Source organism: Lactuca saligna, chromosome 4 (assembly GCF_052625555.1).
Source record: "Lactuca saligna cultivar CGN05327 chromosome 4, ASM5262555v1, whole genome shotgun sequence".
Taxonomy (NCBI): domain Eukaryota; kingdom Viridiplantae; phylum Streptophyta; class Magnoliopsida; order Asterales; family Asteraceae; genus Lactuca; species Lactuca saligna.
In genome coordinates, this window is record NC_136420.1 from 31,955,072 (window position 1) to 31,976,647 (window position 21,576).

Consider the following 21,576-nt stretch of genomic DNA (forward strand, 5'->3'; position numbering starts at 1 on the left):
ACGGAATGGCTACGGAATACCTACGGATACTAATTATCTACGGATTAGCTACGGAGTATGCTTTCCGTTAGAATTCCGTAGCTAATCGGTAGCTAAGTAGCTACGGATTTTTCTTATTTTCAATTTTTCGGGCACCAAACGTTGCTTTTTTCGCTTCATTTTTTTTTGTTTCTCTACTATACATAATTATCTTTATTTTCACCAACTTGTAGCTATTAATATCGTTCATAAAGTCGTGTGCCCCTTCGGTATCAAGTACTCGTTTCACAGTTTAACATTGTAATGCATATACTTTTCACCAACTTGTGATGGATTATGTTTGTATATGTATATATTTATATACATGAATGAGTTGTGGTATATATGTACGTGTATACGTGTATGTATATGTGTTTGCGAAATGTATGTGTACGTATTCACAAGCATTATAGTGTTAAACCATTAAACGAGCAATGGATCCCTTATGTGCACACGACTTTATAAATGATATTAATAGCTATAAATTGGTGAAAATATAGATAATCATATATAATAGAGGTGTGAAAAATGGAGCGAAAAAAATGAAGTTTGGTGCCCGAAAAATCAAAAATAAGAAAAAACTGTAGCTAATCCGTAGCTAATTAGCTACGGATTAGCTACAATTTTTTTTTTTCGATTTTTTGGGCACCAAACGTCGTTTTTTTCACACCTCTACTATACATGATTATCTATATTTTCACCAACTTGTAGCTATTAATATCGTTCATAAAGTCATGTGCCCTTCGGGATCAAGTATTCGTTTCACAGTTTAACATTGTAATGCCTATACTTTTCACCAACTTGTGATGGATTATGTTTGTATATCGTATTTATATACATGAATAAGTTGTGGTATATGTGTACGTGTATATGTGTATGTATACGTGTTTGTGAGATGTATGTGTACGTATTCATAAGCATTATAGTGTTAAACCATTAAACGAGCAATGGATCCCGTATGTGCACACAACTTTATAAATGATATTAATAGTTATAAATTGGTGGAAATATAGATAATCATGTATAATAGAGGTGTGAAAAAAACGGAGCGAAAAAAACGACGTTTTGTGCCCAAAAAATCGAAAATAAGAAAAATCCGTAGCTAATCCATAGCTAATTACCTACGGATTAGCTACAGAATAAGCTTTCCGTTAGAAATCCGTAGCTAATTAGCTACGGATTAGCTACGGATTTTTCTTATTTTCGATTTTTCGGGCACAAAACGTCGTTTTTTTCGCTCCGTTTTTTTCACACCTCTATTATACATGATTATCTATATTTCCACTAATTTATATCTATTAATATCATTTATAAAGTCGTGTGGACATACGGGATCCATTGCTTGTTTAATGGTTTAACACTATAATGCTTATGAATACGTACACATATATCTCACAAACACGTATACGTACATCATCATCATCATCATCACCACCATCACCATCACACCATCATCACCATCATCATCACCATCAACATCATCATCATCATCATCATTACCACCATCACCATCATCATCACCATCATCACTACCATCACCACCACCACCATCATACCACCATCATCATCACCATCACCATCACCATCACCACTACCACCACCACCACCATCACCATCACCACCACCTTCATCACACCACCACCACCATTACCATCACCACCATCACCATCACTACCACCACCACCATCACCATCACCATCATAATCACCGTCACCATCACTACCATCACTACCACCACCATCATCATCACCACCACCATCATCATCACCACCATCACCATCACACCACCATCACTACCATCACCATCACCATCACCGTCACCATCACTACCATCACCACCACCACCATCACACCACCATCATCATCACCACCACCACCATCCTCACCACCACCATCACCATCACACCACCATCATCATCACCATCACCATCACACTATGAATAGTCATCGTTATCATCATAATCATCATCCTCATCGTTATCATTTATGCATCAGTTTGTTGTTTATGTTTTGTTTTAAGTTTAATCAGGATTACACTTAAATGGGGGAGGTTTGTTGGTGATTTTATATCATCAATATTATTTAAGTTTAATATGATTAAAATTGTTAACCAAAAGTGATCTTGTTGAATAGTGAACAAGTTAGGATGGTGTAGGAGTGCACACTTGTTCAAGTTTTTCAGGATTCAAAGTACATTGTTATTTAGGGGAGAAGCCCCTAAACGAACGGGGGTCCGGGGGCAGCGCCCCTGGCGGGGTCCAAGGGGCAGAGCCCCTGGCTGGGATCGAGCTGACAGGTCAGCCCGAAATTTTTTTATTTGGACTATGTTGCTATATTAAAAAAAGCATCAAAAATCCAATTTTAGAAAGTTGAACCTTTTTAGAAAGTTAAATGTTCGTGTCTTAAATATGTAAGAAAATTTATCCAAAAAAAAAAAATCAAGACTTGAATAATAATAATAATAATAATAATAATAATAATAAAGGAAATGAAAGGAATTCGGTATTGTATTAATACATATATCGATCCTTAGTAAACGGATGTGGCATGCCCGGCCGGATGGTATTATCTTGAACGTTGCATGCTTTGTCCCCGAGTTCGAATCTCCTGCCCATTTTTTTTTATTTCGTTTTTGTCGCTTGCCATTACATATTCCACATTAGGTTTTTTTTTTCTAAAAAGAAACGATCGATTCTGTTTCCTTCTTCCTCCCTTATCTGTCTTTTGTGAACGCTCCCCAAAAAAACCCTCGCGTTCATTACTTCTCCGGCGGTCGTCCCCTTCTCCGCTCCGTCGCATCCTCCGTCGAACCCTCTTTGTTCGATTTCTTCTCCCACATAAAACCCTAGATTTTTCTAACAGATTTTCATTACAGGTGAAGCCCGATTTCTTCTCCACTCTCTCTCTCTCTCTCTCTCTCTCTCTCTCTCTCTCCGGACCACCATTTCCACCACCAAGATCGATTTGCCGATGTAACATCGATTTGCAGGCGAAGCATCAAGCTCGATTTGCAGGTCAAACATCGATATGCAGGTGAAGCAAGTCGACCACCATTGCAGCTCTCAAAGATCGATTTTCAGGTGAAAAATACAATTCTTTTTCATATTTTCTTTAGTTTTTGTTCCAATTATTATCAGACTGCATTGATTTTGCCATTATTTTAAGGGTTTCTCTTGAGCTTTGGATTTTCAATTTTTGATAATTGAAATTTTGGGCGTAATAGTGGCTGATTTGGAGTTAGGGATGATTTTTGAGGATATGATATTCACTTTCTTAATTTCCCACAGGTGATTGGTTCACTCTTTGCTGGAGATAGTTTATGCCTCATGTCATCAATGTTGTGGGATTCTATAAACAAAAAAAAACCCCAATGATAATAAGTTGCTATTTCTTGCATTTGCAGAAGGAATTTAACTGCACATCACAAAGTTAAGTACCTAATGGAAAGGTAAAAAGTGGCTCATTTTTGCACGTTTATTTCAGAATTCAAGGATGCTTCCAATTTTAAAGAGAAAATGCAGTCGTAATCTAGAATATTACCTGGTTTTGGTTGAACTAAACATGATCAGATTGAATCATATATGCTTTTTGCTGCTCAAAAGTAATATTTGAGTGTGTGTGTCTAATCAGATATGTATGTGTTTATGTATATGTCATCTGATTTGTATGTGTATGTCTTAGACTTATTATGGTTGTTTCCAATTGCAGGATCAAGTTACATACAAATTTGAGTGAAGAGGTCCATGTTATTAAATCAAGATGACAACGTTATCCGAGAGGAGCAAAATCGATCGGTGGGGTGGGGGTGGTTTTAGGGCTTCTAGACAATTTTGATGGGAGAAGAAAAGGTTGGATAAGAACAAAGAAATCGAAGGACCGATATTCGTTACCATGGTCGAGGAGCGAACCCGATGAACAGTACCCTAGTTAGTAACTTGGTTAGATACTATTTCTAAGAAGTGCTCCCCTTTAATATATATATATATATATATATATATATATATATATATATATATATATATATATATAAAAGAATGAGATAAAATAGATTAAAAATGGAAAACACTGACAAAAAGAAACCACAGAAACATACAAATAAGTTTCATATTTTACTTGCTTCATCCGTACTTACGATGTATTGAAAGCAATGCAACTTAACTAGCTAGGGTCCTAGGGATAAACTTCAATGAGAGATCTTAACCCCAAAATTGGAGTTATCTTGTAATCGCTAAAGCCAGCGTCCACAAAAAGCTTTGCCCATTCTTTTTCACTCCTCTTTCTTCCTGTCACCAAGGTCATCATAAGCATATCAAAGAAAAGCTGAGTCTCGAGTAATTCCTTGTCCCCTTCACCGTTCTTCAACACCATGTCTATGATGATTACTTTTCCTCCATTTTCCTTGTTGGGGATTGCCTCTTTGCATTGAATCAATATCTTTACGCATTCTTCATCACTCCAATCATGTAATATCCACTATTTTATCAAAGCGCAAAAACAATTATTGTACATACACCTTCGGTCTAGCTTGTAATGAAATTATCGGTACATCCTTCAACCAACTATATTTGGTCTTTCAAAAAGATTAAAAACTTATGTCCAAAGATGAAACGGAATAATTTTGAGATAGAAAATTAAATGAAAAAAATAATACTACAATAAAGAATACCTCGACCAAAACTGCATCAGCTTTGGGAATGGATTCAAACATGTCTCCACCAAGAAAACTCAAGTTCTTACTTCCTACCAAACCATCAACAACATGAGGAAGATCAAAAGAGATGCAAGTTATATAAGGAAAAGCTTCCGCAATGGCTTTGGCAACGGTTCCAGTACCACCCCCAACATCAACAATTGAATTCAAGCTTTCAAAAACATCTCTAGAGTGTTTTAGAACCAGACTTGTCACAAGCCTTGCATCACTGCCCATTGCTTCATTGAAGAACTGGTTAAGATTCGGATCTTGGCCTGCACAATCCCAAAAATTCCTTCCGTGGGCTGTGTGAAAAGGGCTGACGTCATCGTTCTGGAACCATTTGCTCAGGTGTTGCCATGGATCCATCAGTATTGGATCCAACATGGCTAGCAAAAAGGGTCTAATGCTTAATGGCTCATCCTTCAGAAGGAAGCGAGAAGCAGGAGCTAGCAAATAGCCTTCTCTTTCCTCCTCCTTATGGTCTCCTGTTGTGCATATACTTTGTTTGATAAAGAAACCAGAGTGAACAAGGATGCGCATAAGTCTATAGACAAAATGAGCTCTCTCCTTGTTGATGGAGAGGGCTTCAACTAGCTCGGAGAGCAACATTGGTGCACCATGGCGATTGATGATATCTGGTATTTGTAGCTGAATAGCACATTTGAGAGACATGGAATTGATAAAGCTGAAGATATGGTTCCATATGTGAGCTTGAGAATGAAGCAAGTTTGTAGATTGTTCATCGTTTTGCAGGGACATCTCGTTTCTTACCATGTTTATGTGATAGACAATTTGAAACTATTTAATGTTATAAGCATTCGTATATATAGGAAAAATATCCATCACAAGAAGTAGGGCTGTGCAAAAAACCGCACAAACCGCACAAACCGCCCGCACCGCACCAAACCGCACCGCATAATGCGGTTTAGAATTTCTCGGTGCGGTTTGCGGTTCATCATTTTATCAAACCGCACTATGCGGTGTGGTTTGCGGTTTGTATTTATAAAACTGCGGTTCAAACCGCACCGCACCGCATGATATATATATATATACTTTTTTTTCTTTATTTTGTTGTAACTTCAAATCACGATTTAGAAATGATGTATGTAAATATATTTCTTAGAATAACCAAATATCTATAACGTAACATTAAATCACTATTAGATTAAGATCTCATAGTTTACAAGAATATATCAATTATAACGGCAATATAAAACAATAACAATGATACTTACAAAACTATAGTAACATGAGTCACAATTTATTAAAAACGATTTAACTCGAAAATTGTATTTGTTTTTATAAAATGAAAGCAATCATTTTTTTTTAACCTGGCTAGGTTTTTGGTTTTTTGATAGATTTAATGTTTAACAACTCATCAAACCGCACAAACCGCAACTAAACCGCATAAACCGCCCGCATCAAACCGCACCGCATCATGCGGTTTTGAACATCTGTGGTGCGGTTTGCGGTTTCTAAAATATTCAAACCGCATATGCGGTGCGGTTTGCGGTTTTGACTCGAAACCGCACCAAACCGCACCGCGCACACCCCTAACAAGAAGTTCCCTATCCAAAAAAAAAAAATATCCATCACACAATTATTTAAAGCATTTTTTTATTACTTTTATTTAAAAGTAATATCACATGGTATATTTTATATTTAAGAGAGATCTAAAACAGTATCATTTTCTGATATGATATCTACACAGACAGTACCTTGTAATCATCAATCGAATAAATGTACTACAACACCAACAATTGCCTCGAAAATCTTATTAGAACAATCAAATAAACATAAATGCGGTAAATGACAGTTAATTTATAACGTTAAGTTGTCAAATTTCAAAATGAGAGTAATATAAGAAAAAGGTATTTCTGATTTTTTTTTTTTTTTATGTGAATTCCAATTCAACTGTTTTTTCACATTAGATGTCAATTAATAATATTTAAAGAACAAAAACATATAGATTTTTTTGTTATTTTATTTGATCAAATAAAAAAACAACTTTGAGATTGTTTAATCAAGAACAAATTAAAAAAGCAACCTTGCGATTATTTAATTAAATTGCATACCTATACAAGGGTTCAAGTTTCGATCGATATTTGCGGAGTTGATCATCCCTCTCAGACAAATTAAGAAAAAAAATGTAACATAAAATAAATATATAAAACAATGGAGCTATCAATGTATTTTTTTTAATTCCGGCCAAAGGTAGAGTGGTAAATTGATCATTTACCGGTCGGTGTCTGATCGATCCTATTTTTTCTTTATCAGATTTAGGTTAAGGACAAATTTTATTGTAGAGTCATATGCAATATATAATGTCCGTATGGTGGTTCGATTCTATTTTTTTACTTATTATTTTATCTTTCTTTTATCATAAAAAAGTATAAAAATTATAAAAATGTAAACATTTCTTATCAATTGGGACATTGTTTTATACCCATTTCATTAACGACAAGAACGACAAACGTCATATCCTTGGACATGGAGCAATCACGTGCAGGGCTGTAAACGAACTGAACGTTTGGCGAACCGTTCGTGAACTGTTCGGCGGGAAGTTCGTTTATGTTCGTTTATTTAATAAATAAACGAACATGAACAATGGTCTCGTTCATTCATTTATGTTCGTGAACGTTCGTTTATGATGTTCATTTACGTTCGTTTAAGTTTATTTATATTCATCTATATTCAATTATTTTTTATTATATTGTTATATTGTATGTTCGTTTATGTTCATATATGTTCAATTGTGTGTGTGTGTGTGTGTTTTTTTTTATCTTTGTTCGTTTATGTTCGTTTAACATGTTCACGAACATAAATTAACGAACATGAACAAAGTAATTTGTTAAATGAACGAACATGAACAAGAAAATCTCGTTCGTTTGTTGTTCGGCTAACTTAAACGAACGAACATGAACAACACCTTGTTCGTGTTCGTTTGGTTCGTTTACAGCCCTAATCACGTGCGACGCACATCCCGTAGAACGTAATAGACTCAAGGATATAATCATAAATCATCTACGTAAAAACGTTCATAAAATTTCATTTAAGTGGGGTTTTCTTCGTTTTTGGATTTTTTTTTCTGTTTTTTAAAATTCTTTTAATTATTTAATTTTGTTTGGCTTTTTTATTTTTTTTCATTGTTTTAATTTTTCTTTATCTTTATGACTTTTTAATGTTTTTAGTAGGTATCTTAAGTTTTTTTGTCTTTTATTTTTTGAATTTTTTGTTACTTTTTTAGATTTTTAAATTGAAGATTGGTTGGGATTTTTATGTTTAACAATTATAAACTTTTCGAATCCTAATAGATGAAACATCATAATATTTTTGGATCATAACATACATTTTGATCAAATCACTTTGAATTTGGATCATGTCATTTTTTGGTTATATGCTTTTAGATCATAACTTGTACCAAAATATATGGGTAGATATAAATGGATTCCCATTTGTTATAGCTTGAAAAGGTTGAAAATGAAAATAGAAAAAAATGATAATGTGGTTCCTATATGTCATGTGGGTTGGATGAGTTTGTTTAGATGGAACGCATAGACTATCTTCATCCTAAGACTTTAATTGGCCCCTTATTGGTAAACAATTAGCAAATAGCAAAATAAATACCCGATTGGACGGAATGTTCTATGAACAATTGTGAAGTATATATTAGACTTTTCTAAATTATATATATATATATATATATATATATATATATATATATATATATATATATATATATATATATATATATATATATATCAAGGTTGCAAAAAACGCTCGACGTTAGCTAGTCGGTGGACTCGGGTCAAGGGATTAATCGGCTAGGCGAAGATTAATCGAGGGATTAATCGGGTACCAATAATTGCTAATTTGTTGAAATTTATAAAATTAAATATTACTAATATCATATCAAAGTTCGTAAATACCACTAATATGATAACAAAATAAGTTAATATGATTAATACAACACTAATCATGCCTCAAATAGTTTCCATTGTGATAAAACTTCTTCAAAATGTTGAAATTTCATCGTTTTGTAATGTTTCACTCATTATGTATACAGGGATTAATCGCTAGGTGCCCTTTAATTGATAGAGTAGCGCCTAGGGATTAATCGAAGATTAATCGGGACCTAGTAGAGATTTTTACAACAGTGATATATATATATATATATATATATATATATATATATATATATATATATTGTATTTTGTCACTACATTTCCCTATTTCTCTAGGAGTGTATGTGTAAATCTTTTACATATTTAATTGATATCCTCTCCACTGTTTTGGGCATGGAGAGTTTCACAATTATGGTATCAGTCGCCTAATCTGATCCTACCTTTCTGTAACACTTGAAGTGGGTAAGTCTCACATTTAATCTTAATTTTAAAAGTTGACAATTTGGTCCTTTTGGCAAGTATACGAGGAATACTATATGAGTACACTTAGCGTACTAGCTGAAATTTGAACGTCGGCATCAACCACTTATGTTGGGTTTACGTGGGTTACACTGTGTGTAAGCTGGCTAAGGACAAACCCTATTTTTTAGGGTTTGTGCCCTATTTAAGCATCATTAACCCACCTTTTGGACATTTTAGACCAACCTCCATATCTTCTAACCCTAATTTCGTCCCTTAGCCTTTGTGTGGTGCTTTTGAGCTCTTGTAAAGCATTTTTGGTGTGTTTTGTGCATATTGAAAGGGGAAGGAGAAGATTGAATACTCATCCTTTGGAGAAAGCTTAGAGATCCAACTTTAGCTTCTTCATTTTGTGGCTTTTGAGGTATAAAGTCCAAAACTTGGTAACTCATTGAATAGATCTTCTTTTAGGTTTGTTTATGGTTATTTTGGTCCCTTTTGGTTAGTCCTTGTGATCTAATGTCGTTTTTGGAGTTTAAGCTTTTAGATCTTAACCTTTTAAGGGTTCCTTAAGCATAGAGATGCAAACTTTATGGTGTTTATGGACTCATGCATGTGTTAAGACCCTTGGTTAAGCTCTTTTGAGCTCTAGAGCCCCATTAAGCCATGCGTGCACAACCCTTGTTGAAGCCCCTTTAAGTGGCCAACTTTACGTGATAAATCTTCTTTTGGGACAAGATATGAGATTATGGATTAGGAGCAGAATGGACTAAGCGCTTATTTGTAACATCCCCAAAAGAGGTATAGTTCTCTGACCTTAATCTTTTATGTATTTGTCATGACTAGTCCTTATTGAGAAAAGGTGGCAATTGAGTACGCGGGGCATACGCATGTTTACGTACAGCGTACTCATGCACTTTGCTTGAGAATGGAGGCCACCTAGTATGGTAGGCGTACCAAAGGGTATGTTGGGCGTACTAGGCGTAGAGTAAAATCCTAATTCCCTTTTGTGACCTTTTTAAGGAACATGATGGCCTTATTTCCAGCCACCATTTCCGGCCTCTAACCTCCCTCAAACCCTAATTTCGTATTCCTGGCTTGTGTAAGTGTTGGTGGCTCATTTGAGTGTTCTTGTGAAGCTTTTGTTGAAGAAGGAGCCTTGAAGGAAGGATAGCTTGTGCTTGTAGCACTTTGGATCTGAACTCTACTCTTGTTGGTGCATCTTCCAGAGGTATCAAGTTCGAAACTTGCTCATAGTTGTGTTAGTTTATGTTTTGGGTCCATTTTTAGGGTTTTATGTCCCATGTTTGGAGCTTTGTGAGTTTGGTGAACTCCAGAGCATATCTCATGTCCTTTTAAGTGTATTTAGTTGTCTAGATTCATAAAAATAGGAACTTGATCCTCTAAACCTCTCCATGCATGAGTTATATGGACTTTTGTGTTGAGAAGGTTAGAGTTTGTAAGTTTGGGACTTGTTCAGCCATGCTAAGGCTTAAAGTCCACAGCTTTATGAAGTTCTAGGCCTTATTCAGCTCAGATCCGTAGTTATAGCATTTGTCTTAGCATATTAAGACCAAGTGAAGTGAGGATTGGAAATCTGAGGTGTACGCCGTGCGTACTCCCAGCTACGCCTAGCGTAGCCCTGAGACCCCCTACTACATGCATCGTTGGTTGTATGTCGAACACAGAGTGTTGTATGCCCAGCATACTCACCAGGTGTTGACTTTCATTGACTTTTGAGCTTTTGGTCAATTTTAGACCTTTGGCCAATGAGGGGCAAAATGGTCCTTTTACCCTCTTGAGATTTTGTAGAGAGACTCGGTCTAGAATTTTGAGATTATTAGTATTAATTATTAGTTAGAGTTAAATGTGACACAACTAAGCGGAGTCTAGACCGGAAGTTCGGGTGCAAGATTGATTGCTTTCCAGCGAGAGGTGAGTCTTCTCACTAGACTTACCTGCATGGTAACTTTTGTGTGACCGCAGGGTCATATTCATGTTATAGACCAAATGGTCTTGATTGTATTACTGTCCGGATGGTCATATCTGTTTATGTGTTATTATGTATTCTGTCTTTGTGAATTATGTTATTATATTATTCTGTGTATCTATTAAGATATGACCAGAGGGTCCATACTGAGACGTGAGACCGGAGGGTCTTCCCTGAGACTCATGACCGGAGGGTCCTTATCGAGGTTTAGCCACTAGAGGCTAATTATTTGTGTATATGGTATTTTAGGGAACTTACTAAGCTTTGTGCTTACAATGTTGATTAAATGTGTTTCAGGTACACCATTGGATCGCAGGAAGGCACTGACATGATTGTACACACCAACTTGATGATTAGGGTTTATGTGGATTCTGTGATACTTGACTTTGTTTCATGATATTTTGTATTTAACAATTACATTTTGGCATGGGTTGATGCTATGAAATATGTTTTGAGAAATTTAAAAATGAAATTTTTGTTTGAAAAATTGAGTTGTTACATTATTTGTTGAGGATGGCCAACTGATGAGTACAATGGGCGTACACTTCCTTTCCCTAGGACGTGTACATTAAGTTTACGAGCGTACTCAACAGATGGGCTTCAGATGTTTGGGCACCTAGGCTTTGGGTCAAGTTTGGACTTTAGGTGTATAGGGCTTTGTTAGGCCATCATGTTCATTTTGAGCTGATGTTTTCATTTTAGGTTCACTTAGTTAAAGTCCCATGAAGGGGAATTAGGCCCAATTTGGGAAATTGGGCCATAATTGGGCTGTGGGTGACTATTTTGGAATTCAGCCTTTTAGTAGAGTTGGTTGTCCTTGGTCTTAAACCAGGCTAGGTGTAACACTAGTCAAAATAGGTCAATAGACAATCACATGTGATTTTTCCAATCATGTAATGTGATTATGTTAATCTAGTAATGTGGTAAGAATGTTATGTAGTTCATGATAAATTCTAATACAAATATGAACTTTCTTTATGATACAACTCAAAGTATACGTCCATACGATTCCAAAAATATAGAGAACATCTGAATCTGACTTCGCATGAAGAAGTTATGATAACATAACACTATAAATCTATATAATAAGAGAAATTTAAAATAGACTTATAATTAGCTATTTAAGTCTAAAAGAGAGTTGTAGTACTCATAAATACCTACGCGTACATATAAAGAACGTCAAAAACAGAGTTCGTATGCAAAAGTTATGGCCTTCCGAAGATTTAGCTTTCATAAACCCTAAGCTGACTAAATTCACGACGTGAGTTTTATGACACTCACGAAGTGAGGAGTCATTTTGCCACATTTCAGAATCTAGAAGGTGTGATGAGGCTGCGAGAGGATAGGATCCAAACTCACGACGTGAACAAGGTGTTTTTCACGACGTGAGGAGTCACATGGTCACCTTCCGAAGCTAGAGACGCAAATGGCAAGTCTATGGGGTGATCATGCAAGACTTACGACGTGAGCCTTAGGACACTCACCACGTGAGAGTCCTAAATTCCTACTATAAATAGCAGGTCCGACTTCAGCCATTCTTACACCAAAACTTCTTCCATTTCTCTCCTTTGCTGAGGCCATCTTGCATCCCGAGCCCCGACGATCTCGCATGTTGACCGTTTTGCTTAGATAACATAAAATCACGCTACTAGGGTGAGTTTCACGACCCCACTTTCTAATATTTCAGGGGAAAACACATGCTAGTTATTGTATATATGTTATTATTATGTCTATATGATAGTATATAGTTATGATAATCGAGATATGATTGTTCTAAATATAACATTTTGAATACATACAACTATTATTAACTTATCAGGATGTTAATTTACTAATGTAGATCTTGAGTTATACTTAGGATTCTATATATATGTTTTGTGTGATATAATACCGAAGTAATATTCAAAAGTTATAAATGTTAAGTTATATAGTATGTTGCTATTAATAGTTTTATGTCAAGATAAAACTGGATATGTTATATGTTGTTATTGTTAGTTTTAAGGCAAGATAAAACTTGGTATTGTTATTGATAGTTTTATGTCAAGATAAAAATAGAAACATTATATGAAGTTAGGAGTAATGTTTAAAAGCATAGTCTAGTAACTTAGGGTTTTAGACATGAAGATGCTTTTGTTGTTAAAGCTATAGGAAGCCGTCAAAGTCGACCTGAGTAATTGTATTCATCAACTAAGATTGGGGATCTTAGCGGAAATCCTCTGAACTGTAACCGTTAATCCCGTGTGATCGAGGAAGTCGTGTATACTTAGTATACGTGCTGACCACCCCACTTGTGACTGCTAGCTACAGTCAACCAAAATAAGTGATGAACTATCCTTTTATTTGTTATTATTTCGGTGTCGATGAAGCGTACGGTGTAGTTTCTCATGTTAAATCATGAGTGTATTTGTTCTCATGGTAAATCATGAGTGTATTGCTCTATCAGAGGCATTATGTCATAGCAGCGGTTACAGGCTCATGGTAGCAAATTGTTAGAAACATTATACCTTGTCGTATACAAGTATTAATGTCAAGTATAAGTTTTCCCCTACTTATACCTTAAGATTAAGAAATGTTTAGGTATAACACTTAATTGATAAGTATACCATTATACCTAATGTTGGAGAGTCAAAATGATACTTTCAAAACTATAATTTTGAATGTGTAAAAATGTATTATTTTATGAAGTCAAAACCTGTGAACTCACTAACTTTATGTTGACGTATTTTAAAATGCATGTGTTTTCAGGAACTTGAAAAGCTAGTATGTATTCGAGCAGAAGAAGTTTTACTATTATCTTTCTGTTCATTAAGAAGTATGTCATAGTTGGATTTTATGTAATAAATACTAGGAAAACAATAATGTAACTTTCAAACATTAATAAAGGTATGTACTTTCTTTAAGTATTGTTCAATGTATGTTATATAACTATGATACTAAAAATGACGTTACACTACCCGGTGTTTCCGCCGACGGCCGGGTTGTGACAGATTGGTATCAGATCTATTAACTATAGTGAACTAGTATTTTCTTAGGAAAGCACGTCTATAGTTTAGGGCTTACTCTATTAGGTTTAGATATATCTCTTAGCCTACGATAAAAAGTATTATTAATTATTCTACTAAACAATAACTAAAGCATGAATATAATAAGAATATAGAGTCTTATATAAAGACTCAGACCCGCGAAGAAAATACACCTTAATACCCAGAATGTTTTTGATCTCAAGGATTTAGATCAAATATTCCAACTAAAGTTTATATGTGCATAGAGCCTATCACAACTAGGTGTAGGTGCGCAACTACATTTTATTATGATAAGATCATATGGAATATTTAATTTAGGATAAATATTGTATAGATTAAAAAACTCTTGATGATCCAAAATGTATAGGAATTTGACATGGAACATTCACGAGAATGGATAATCATCGAGGATACAGATGAAGAAGAGAAAGTTTCATTTCCCAGGATGGTAGGCGATCCTTACTACCCTATAAATCCAACCACCTTTCATCCAATACCTTCTGACGATGGAGCACCTCTACCTTCCAATGAATGGGAAGAGAGTGAACCAATGAAAGAGAGCGAACCAATGGAGGAGATAGAATCAGTAGCATCATATTTACCACCAATGAACACTCTTTATCGTCAAGCTCCAGGAGGAGCAAAGATGAAACATACGGCACGTAAATCCATACCAATATGGACAAAGATTAAGTAGAATCAGAAAGCGACATCTTCAGGAAGTCATAGAGTTCAAGATGAACCTGCACGGATAGCCCAAACCGTCGATAGGTGGGTGGTAGAAGAAAGAGTTGCTAAGATGTATGAGACTAGTCAATCATCTCGACCACATCCCCCACATTCTTCTGAAGTGAACGCCTTATCGCAATTGTTTGAGAAAAGTGTGAAAATTGAAGATAAGATGGAAATTGTCGAAGGGAGGGCTACTCATCTCTCTGGAAGAGTGCGAAGGCTAGAAGGACAAAGGACACGAGATCAGGAATCGGTGATGGATGTCCATCATCATATAAATTTTGCTTATAACGATATGATTACTCATGATGCAAGGATTGCAGAGTTAGAGCTATACAATAAAACCATGAGAAACGAGGAGCGCACAGGAGGAATTGAACAAAGAACTCAAGCACTTGAGGAGAAAGTGGTTAATGTTACTGATGTGCTAGGTCATCACTTGGGTTTCTGGTAGATAAGATAAAGTTAGTGGTTGTGTAAATATAGAAAATCAGACTAGTTAAGGCAAGAAGAGTAAAAGTTTATAGCAAGGATGTAGAAAACCTTGCAAATTTTGTAATGTTTATAGAAACTTTTCTCCTATAAACCTAAATAAATTGATGTAACCAACAATAATAATATGAAGCATATATTACAATAATCATTGTGTTATCCATTATGTTTTACACTTTGAAGAATAATTGAAGTATTTAAGTATTCATGTATTGACTTACTAACAGAACTCATAAAATTCTTAATAGGAACTAAAACAAAATGCCTAGAAGGAGTAATCGGATAACCCCTAACCGACCATCAACACCACAACAATAACAACCGCAACCACCACCAGAAATAAACCCCTCAATAAGTATAGTACAACTTGAAGAAATCATATCTCAAAGAATTGTTGTGGCTCTATCTAATGTCACAAGAGATGGAGTTAGAAATGAAGGCCATGAAGGGACTACTAGAACATGTACCTATAATGATTTTATGAATTACAAGCCAAAAAGATTTCATGGAAATGAAGGGGTAGTTAATTTGACGAGGTGGATAGAAAAGACAGAGTCCGTCTTTCAAATAAGCTTTTGACTAGACAGTTGTAAAGTACGATTTGCAGCATGTACTTTCGTTGATGCAACACTAACATGGTGGAATAGCCATGTGAATACAATGGGGATTGATTATGCAAATTCCATGAAATGAGAAGAGCTAAAAATAATGCTAGTAGAGGAGTATTGTCCTAGGGAGGAAATACATAAGCTGGACCAAGAATTGTGGACCCTAACCATGAAGGGTTCAGAGATAAAAGCTTATACTGCTAGATTTAATGACCTTGCAGTAATGTGTCCAACACTTGTAACTCCTGAATATAAGAAGATTGAGCGATATATCTGGGGTTTAGCATCGCAAATCAATGGCATGGTGATCGCATCAAAGCCTACGACTTATGACAACACCAAGAGGATAGCTCATCAGCTAACCGTCACAGAGATCCAAGGAACAAAAGTAATCTCAAAGGATGAGTCACCCAAATCTAGAACAAACAAGCGCAAGTTTAATAAGAAGAATCCCAAACAATCATTTGAGAAAAGACAAGAAGTGGCAACCAATTATGCAGCCATAACAGCAGTACCTACACAACCAAAACCTTCATGGTGCAATCCGTACAACCGTTATCATCCAGGTGATTGTTTTGTCTACATGAAGTGCAAGAAAAAGGGGCATACCGCTAGTTACTGCAGGAGCAGAACACCTGAAACAGTCACTCAACAAACCAATAATGGGACAGGCCGTGGTGAAGGAAGAAAATGCTATGAGTGTGGGGAAGTTGGATATATCAAGAAAGAATGTCCAAAGCTAAGGAGTCAAGGAGGCATAGGACATGGCAGGGCGTTTGTGATCGGAAGCGGAGAGGCTATCCAGGACCCTTCGGTCGTATCTGGTACGTTTCTCATAGATAATTTATATGCTACCATACTCTTTGACTCTAGAGCAGATCGAAGTTTTATAACTCCGACCTTTAGAAAATTGTTAAGTCATAAGTCTAGCAAATTAAAAGAAATCTACAAAGTAGAAATCGCTAACGGACAATTTGAGAAAACACATGAAATCCTAGAAAATTGTCTGTTAACTCATAATAACTACCTTTTTCTTGTCAACCTCATGCCAATGCCTATCGGTAGTTTTGATGTCATAATTGGCATGGATTGGTTATCTTCTCACCACACCGAAATTTTATGTCATGAGAAAGCCATACGACTACCCTTACCAAACGACGAGGCCCTAATTATCTATGGTGATAAATCTGGGAAGAACCTCAAAGTCATCTATTATACAAAGACCCAGAAATATCTACATAAGAAATGTAGCGCATTCTTAGCCCACATTGTAGATAGGAAGAGAAAGACAAAATAAATCAAGGACATACCTCAAGTATGTGATTTCCCTGATGTGTTTCCTGAAGATCTACCTGGAATACCTCCCTTCTGACAAGTCGAGTTTCGAATTGACTTAATTCCAATAGCAGTACTAGTGGTGAAATCTCCTTATCGGTTGGCTCCATCTGAAATGCAAGAATTGTTTAGCTAACTACAAGAACTTCTTGACAAAGGCTTTATCCAACCAAGTTTTTCACCTTGGGGAGCACCAATCTTGTTTGTCAAGAAGAAGGACGGATCCTTTCGAATGTGTATTGATTATTGGGAGTTGAACAAGCTAAAAATCAAGAATCGTTATTCGCTTCCAAGAATTGATGATCTATTCGATCAACTGTAAGGATCTAGCTACTAATCAAATATAGATCTTAGATCATGATACCATCAACTTAGGGTACAAGAAGACGACATTCCAAAAACAACATTTACAACTCATTATGGTCATTATGAGTTCTTAGTTATGTCTTTTGGGTTGACCAATGCCCCAACAGTATTCATGGATCTCATGAATCGCGTTTGCAAACCATACTTGGATAAATTTGTGATCATATTTATCGATGATATATTGATATATTCACAAACCAAGGAAGAACATGGTCAACACCTGCAATTAATCTTGGAGCTACTAAGAAAAGAAAAGCTGTACACTAAATTCTCCAAATGCGAGTTTTGGATTAGAGAAGTACAATTTTTAGGTCATGTAGTTAGCAATGAAGGAATTCATGTTGACCCATCCAAAGTTGAGGCAATTAGGAATTGGAACACACCAAAGACACCAACAAAATTGCGTCAATTCGTAGGACTTGCTGGCTATTACCGCAGATTCATAGAAAATTTCTCTAAAATAGCCAAGCCGCTTACAACACTAACCCAGATTTCTACGACGTTTCTTAGCAACTCCACATAAACTATTACCCTTCAAACTTTTAAAGCCTTGTTTATTACACACATAGCTCTTTCGATAAGGCTCATTTATGGTTTTATTTTTAAAGCTCCAATGAACACGAATACCGAATCCATGTAGAAAGGCATATTGGTTATAAAATGTATATGCATCCTTAGGTGTACTGAAAACATTCCCCATAATACTTAGATCCTTAGCTTCATCTTCATCACATGCATTCAAATATTGATTCCAAAGAAACATTTGCATATATATCTTCGATTGTATGTGTTGCAAACGACTGATTAGCTACTGGGTTTTCAAAATCCATGATCTTAACTTTTTATAGGTGTCCGATGTTATTGAATCAAATTCAACCTAAAACAGAGAACTGAGTAAGTCAATATGAAAAAAAAAATTAATAGCTTTTTTAACAGCATGTTGGTACTGGTAACTTTGATAACCCACAAAATTAATATTGATTCCAAAGAAACGACTTCAAATATTGAAGGGTAATAGTTCATCTTCATCACATGCATTCAAATATTGATTCCAAAGAAACATTTGCATATATATCTTCGATTGTATGTGTTGCAAACGACTGATTAGCTACTGGGTTTTCAAAATCCATGATCTTAACTTTTTATAGGTGTCCGATGTTATTGAATCAAATTCAACCTAAAACAGAGAACTGAGTAAGTCAATATGAAAAAAAAAATTTAATAGCTTTTTTAACAGCATGTTGGTACTGGTAACTTTGATAACCCACAAAATTAATGAGGATGAATGATAAAACAACGCTCTATGTAGGTTAATCTAGTAAAAAAAATATTAGTGATCATAGAATTCAAAGTTGAGAAGGAAGGGTGGGTAAAATTGATAAGGAACCACAATAACAAAGAAAATTAAATTAATTCATACCTGGTCGCTTGGATTAAACGATGCAATTAAGGATCATTAAATATAGAATAGAGAAATAGGTAGGTTACTCGTATAAAAAATTATGGATACTAGAAATCGAAGTTGAGAAAGAATTATGGGTAAAAGTGAGATGAATTTTGTAATATTGGTAGGATTTCATGGGAGCCGAAAATCAAGAGAAAAATAATATAAAAATTTATAGATGCCTAAAATAAGTGAATGTAGGTTAATTCATTTTCATCCAACGCACGTGATAATTAATGAAACATTGGGGCTCCGGAAGAAAAAAAAAAAAGAATTCATGCGGTGGGTAAAAAAGCTATTAAAGCAAAACGACAGTATTATGAAGGTTTCACACCTAAGATTGCATGTATTATAGCCTCATACTCTTTTTTCCATATATATATATATATATATATATATATATATATATATATATATATATATATATATATATATATATATATATATATATATATATATATACTTTTTTCTTGGAAATGGTAAGTAGGATTAGACTTATTTATTTTTTTCTCTATAAAATTGTTGTGGCGTTCATATGCTTATCGATGGCCATGAACAAGTTTTGGGTGAGCGTCTAAAAGCCCGAATTTATTTTTTACGCGTACCTTATATATACTCTATATATCACTATTGCCTGTTAACACTATAAGTAAATGATATCTCGGGTACCGGTAGTTAAGTAGGTGGAATGTTTAAGTAGCATTAGACTTATTTATTTATTTATTTTATTTTTTTCATGTCAAAGAGCCAATTACCCCATTACTTTGTAAATTATTTCCACATATTCTTTCCACCAATGCTAGATTAATGCTAGCCTCTCTAGACAGAAATATATAATTGTGAATTGTTTGGTAACCCTTTTATGACATTAATCCATTTTAATATTAATGAGATGAAATAGATTAAAGATGGAAAACACTGATAAAAAGAAACCAGAAAACAAGAACATACAAATAAGTTTCATATTTTACTTGCTTCATCAATACTTACGATGTATTAAAAGCAATGCAACTTAACTAGGGTTCTAGGGATAAACTTCGATGAGAGATCTTAACCCCAAAATTGGAGTTATCTTGTAATCGTTAAAGCCAGAGTCCACGAAAAGCTTTGCCCAATCTTTTTCACTCCTCTCTCTTCCTGTCACCAAGGTCATCATAAGCATATCAAAGAAAAGCTGAGTCTCGAGTAATTCCTTGTCCCCTTCACCGTTCTTCAACACCATGTCTATGATGATTACTTTTCCTCCATTTTCCTTGCTGGGGATTGCCTCTTTGCATTGAATCAATATCTTTACGCATTCTTCATCACTCCAATCATGTAATATCCACTATTTTATCAAAGCGCAAAAACAATTAATAAACAATTATTGTACATACACCTTCGGTCTAGCTTGTAATGAAATTATCGGTAAATCCTTCAACCAACTATATTTGGTCTTTCAAAAAGATTAAAAACTTATGTCCAAAGATGAAACGGAATAATTTTGAGATAGAAAATTAAATGAAAAAAATAATACTACAATAAAGAATACCTTGACCAAAACTGCATCAGCGTTGGGAATGGATTCAAACATGTCTCCACCAAGAAAACTCAAATTCTTACTTCCTACCAAACCATCAACAACATGAGGAAGATCAAAAGAGATGCAAGTTATATAAGGAAAAGCTTCCGCAATGGCTTTGGCAACGGTTCCAGTACCACCCCCAACATCAACAATTGAATTCAAGCTTTCAAAAACATCTCTACAGTGTTTTAGAACCAGACTTGTCACAAGCCTTGCATCACTGCCCATTGCTTCATTGAAGAACTGGTTAAGATTCGGATCTTGGCCTGCAAAATCCCAAAGATTCCTTCCGTGGGTTGTGTGAAAAGGGTTGACGTCATCGTTCTGGAACCATTTGCTCAGGTGTTGCCATGGATCCATCAGTATTGGATCCAACATGGCTAGCAAAAAGGGTCTAATGCTTAATGGCTCTTCCTTTAGAAGGAAGCGAGAAGCAGGAGCTAGCAAATAGCCTTCTCTTTCCTCCTCCTTATGGTCTCCTGTTGTGCATATACTTTGTTTGATAAAGAAACCAGAGTGAACAAGGATGCGCATAAGTCTATAGACAAAATGAGCTCTCTCCTTGTTGATGGAGAGGGCTTCAACTAGCTCGGAGAGCAACATTGGTGCACCATGGCGATTGATGATATCTGGTATTTGTAGCTGAATAGCATATTTGAGAGACATGGAATTGATAAAGCTGAAGATATGGTTCCATATGTGAGCTTGAGAATGAAGCAAGTTTGTAGATTGTTCATCATTTTGCAGGGACATCTCGTTTCTTACAATGTATATGTGATAGACAATTTGAAGCTGTTTAATGTTATAAACATTCGTATATATAAGAAAAATATCTGACTACATTATGGATGGATTTGATAATCTCAAGTGCCAATTGAATGGGGTACTTGTTATTTCTTATCACACAAGCACACAATTATTTAACGTATTTTTTATACTACTTTTTT

General features: G+C 35.2%; 2 protein-coding genes and 1 long non-coding RNA gene across 3 annotated transcripts; 1 reads left to right on the forward strand and 2 right to left on the reverse strand.

Moving 5' to 3' along the window:
• The first annotated feature begins 2,674 nt into the window (after positions 1-2,674).
• Positions 2,675-5,777, forward strand: LOC145041510 (uncharacterized). The gene is made up of 3 exons (XR_013680257.1): positions 2,675-3,098; positions 3,306-3,466; positions 3,727-5,777. It is a non-coding gene; the product is annotated as an uncharacterized LOC145041510 (long non-coding RNA).
• LOC145041509 (trans-resveratrol di-O-methyltransferase-like) lies at positions 4,085-5,488 on the reverse strand. The gene is made up of 2 exons (XM_078989620.1): positions 4,685-5,488; positions 4,085-4,491 (listed from the first exon to the last, which is right to left on the reverse strand). The coding sequence occupies exons 1-2, from the start codon at positions 5,483-5,485 to the stop codon at positions 4,189-4,191; spliced, it is 1,104 nt and encodes a 367-aa protein (XP_078845746.1). The 5' UTR covers positions 5,486-5,488; the 3' UTR covers positions 4,085-4,188.
• Positions 5,778-19,963: 14,186 nt separating the features above from the next.
• Positions 19,964-21,434, reverse strand: LOC145041511 (trans-resveratrol di-O-methyltransferase-like). Its single transcript, XM_078989621.1, has 2 exons — positions 20,597-21,434; positions 19,964-20,392 (listed from the first exon to the last, which is right to left on the reverse strand). Exons 1-2 carry the CDS (start codon positions 21,380-21,382, stop codon positions 20,090-20,092), a joined length of 1,089 nt encoding a protein of 362 aa, XP_078845747.1. The 5' UTR covers positions 21,383-21,434; the 3' UTR covers positions 19,964-20,089.
• Positions 21,435-21,576: the final 142 nt, after the last annotated feature.

Excerpts from the sequence above, each read along its gene's own strand:
- LOC145041509 (XM_078989620.1), bottom strand. The coding sequence starts at position 5,485 with ATGGTAAGAAACGAGATGTCCCTGCAAAACGATGAACAATCTACAAAC. Across the intron at positions 4,492-4,684 it reads CTGATGCAGTTTTGGTCGAG|TGGATATTACATGATTGGAG; the intron begins GTATTCTTTATT and ends TTGATAAAATAG.
- LOC145041511 (XM_078989621.1), bottom strand. The coding sequence starts at position 21,382 with ATGTCCCTGCAAAATGATGAACAATCTACAAACTTGCTTCATTCTCAA. Across the intron at positions 20,393-20,596 it reads CTGATGCAGTTTTGGTCAAG|TGGATATTACATGATTGGAG; the intron begins GTATTCTTTATT and ends TTGATAAAATAG.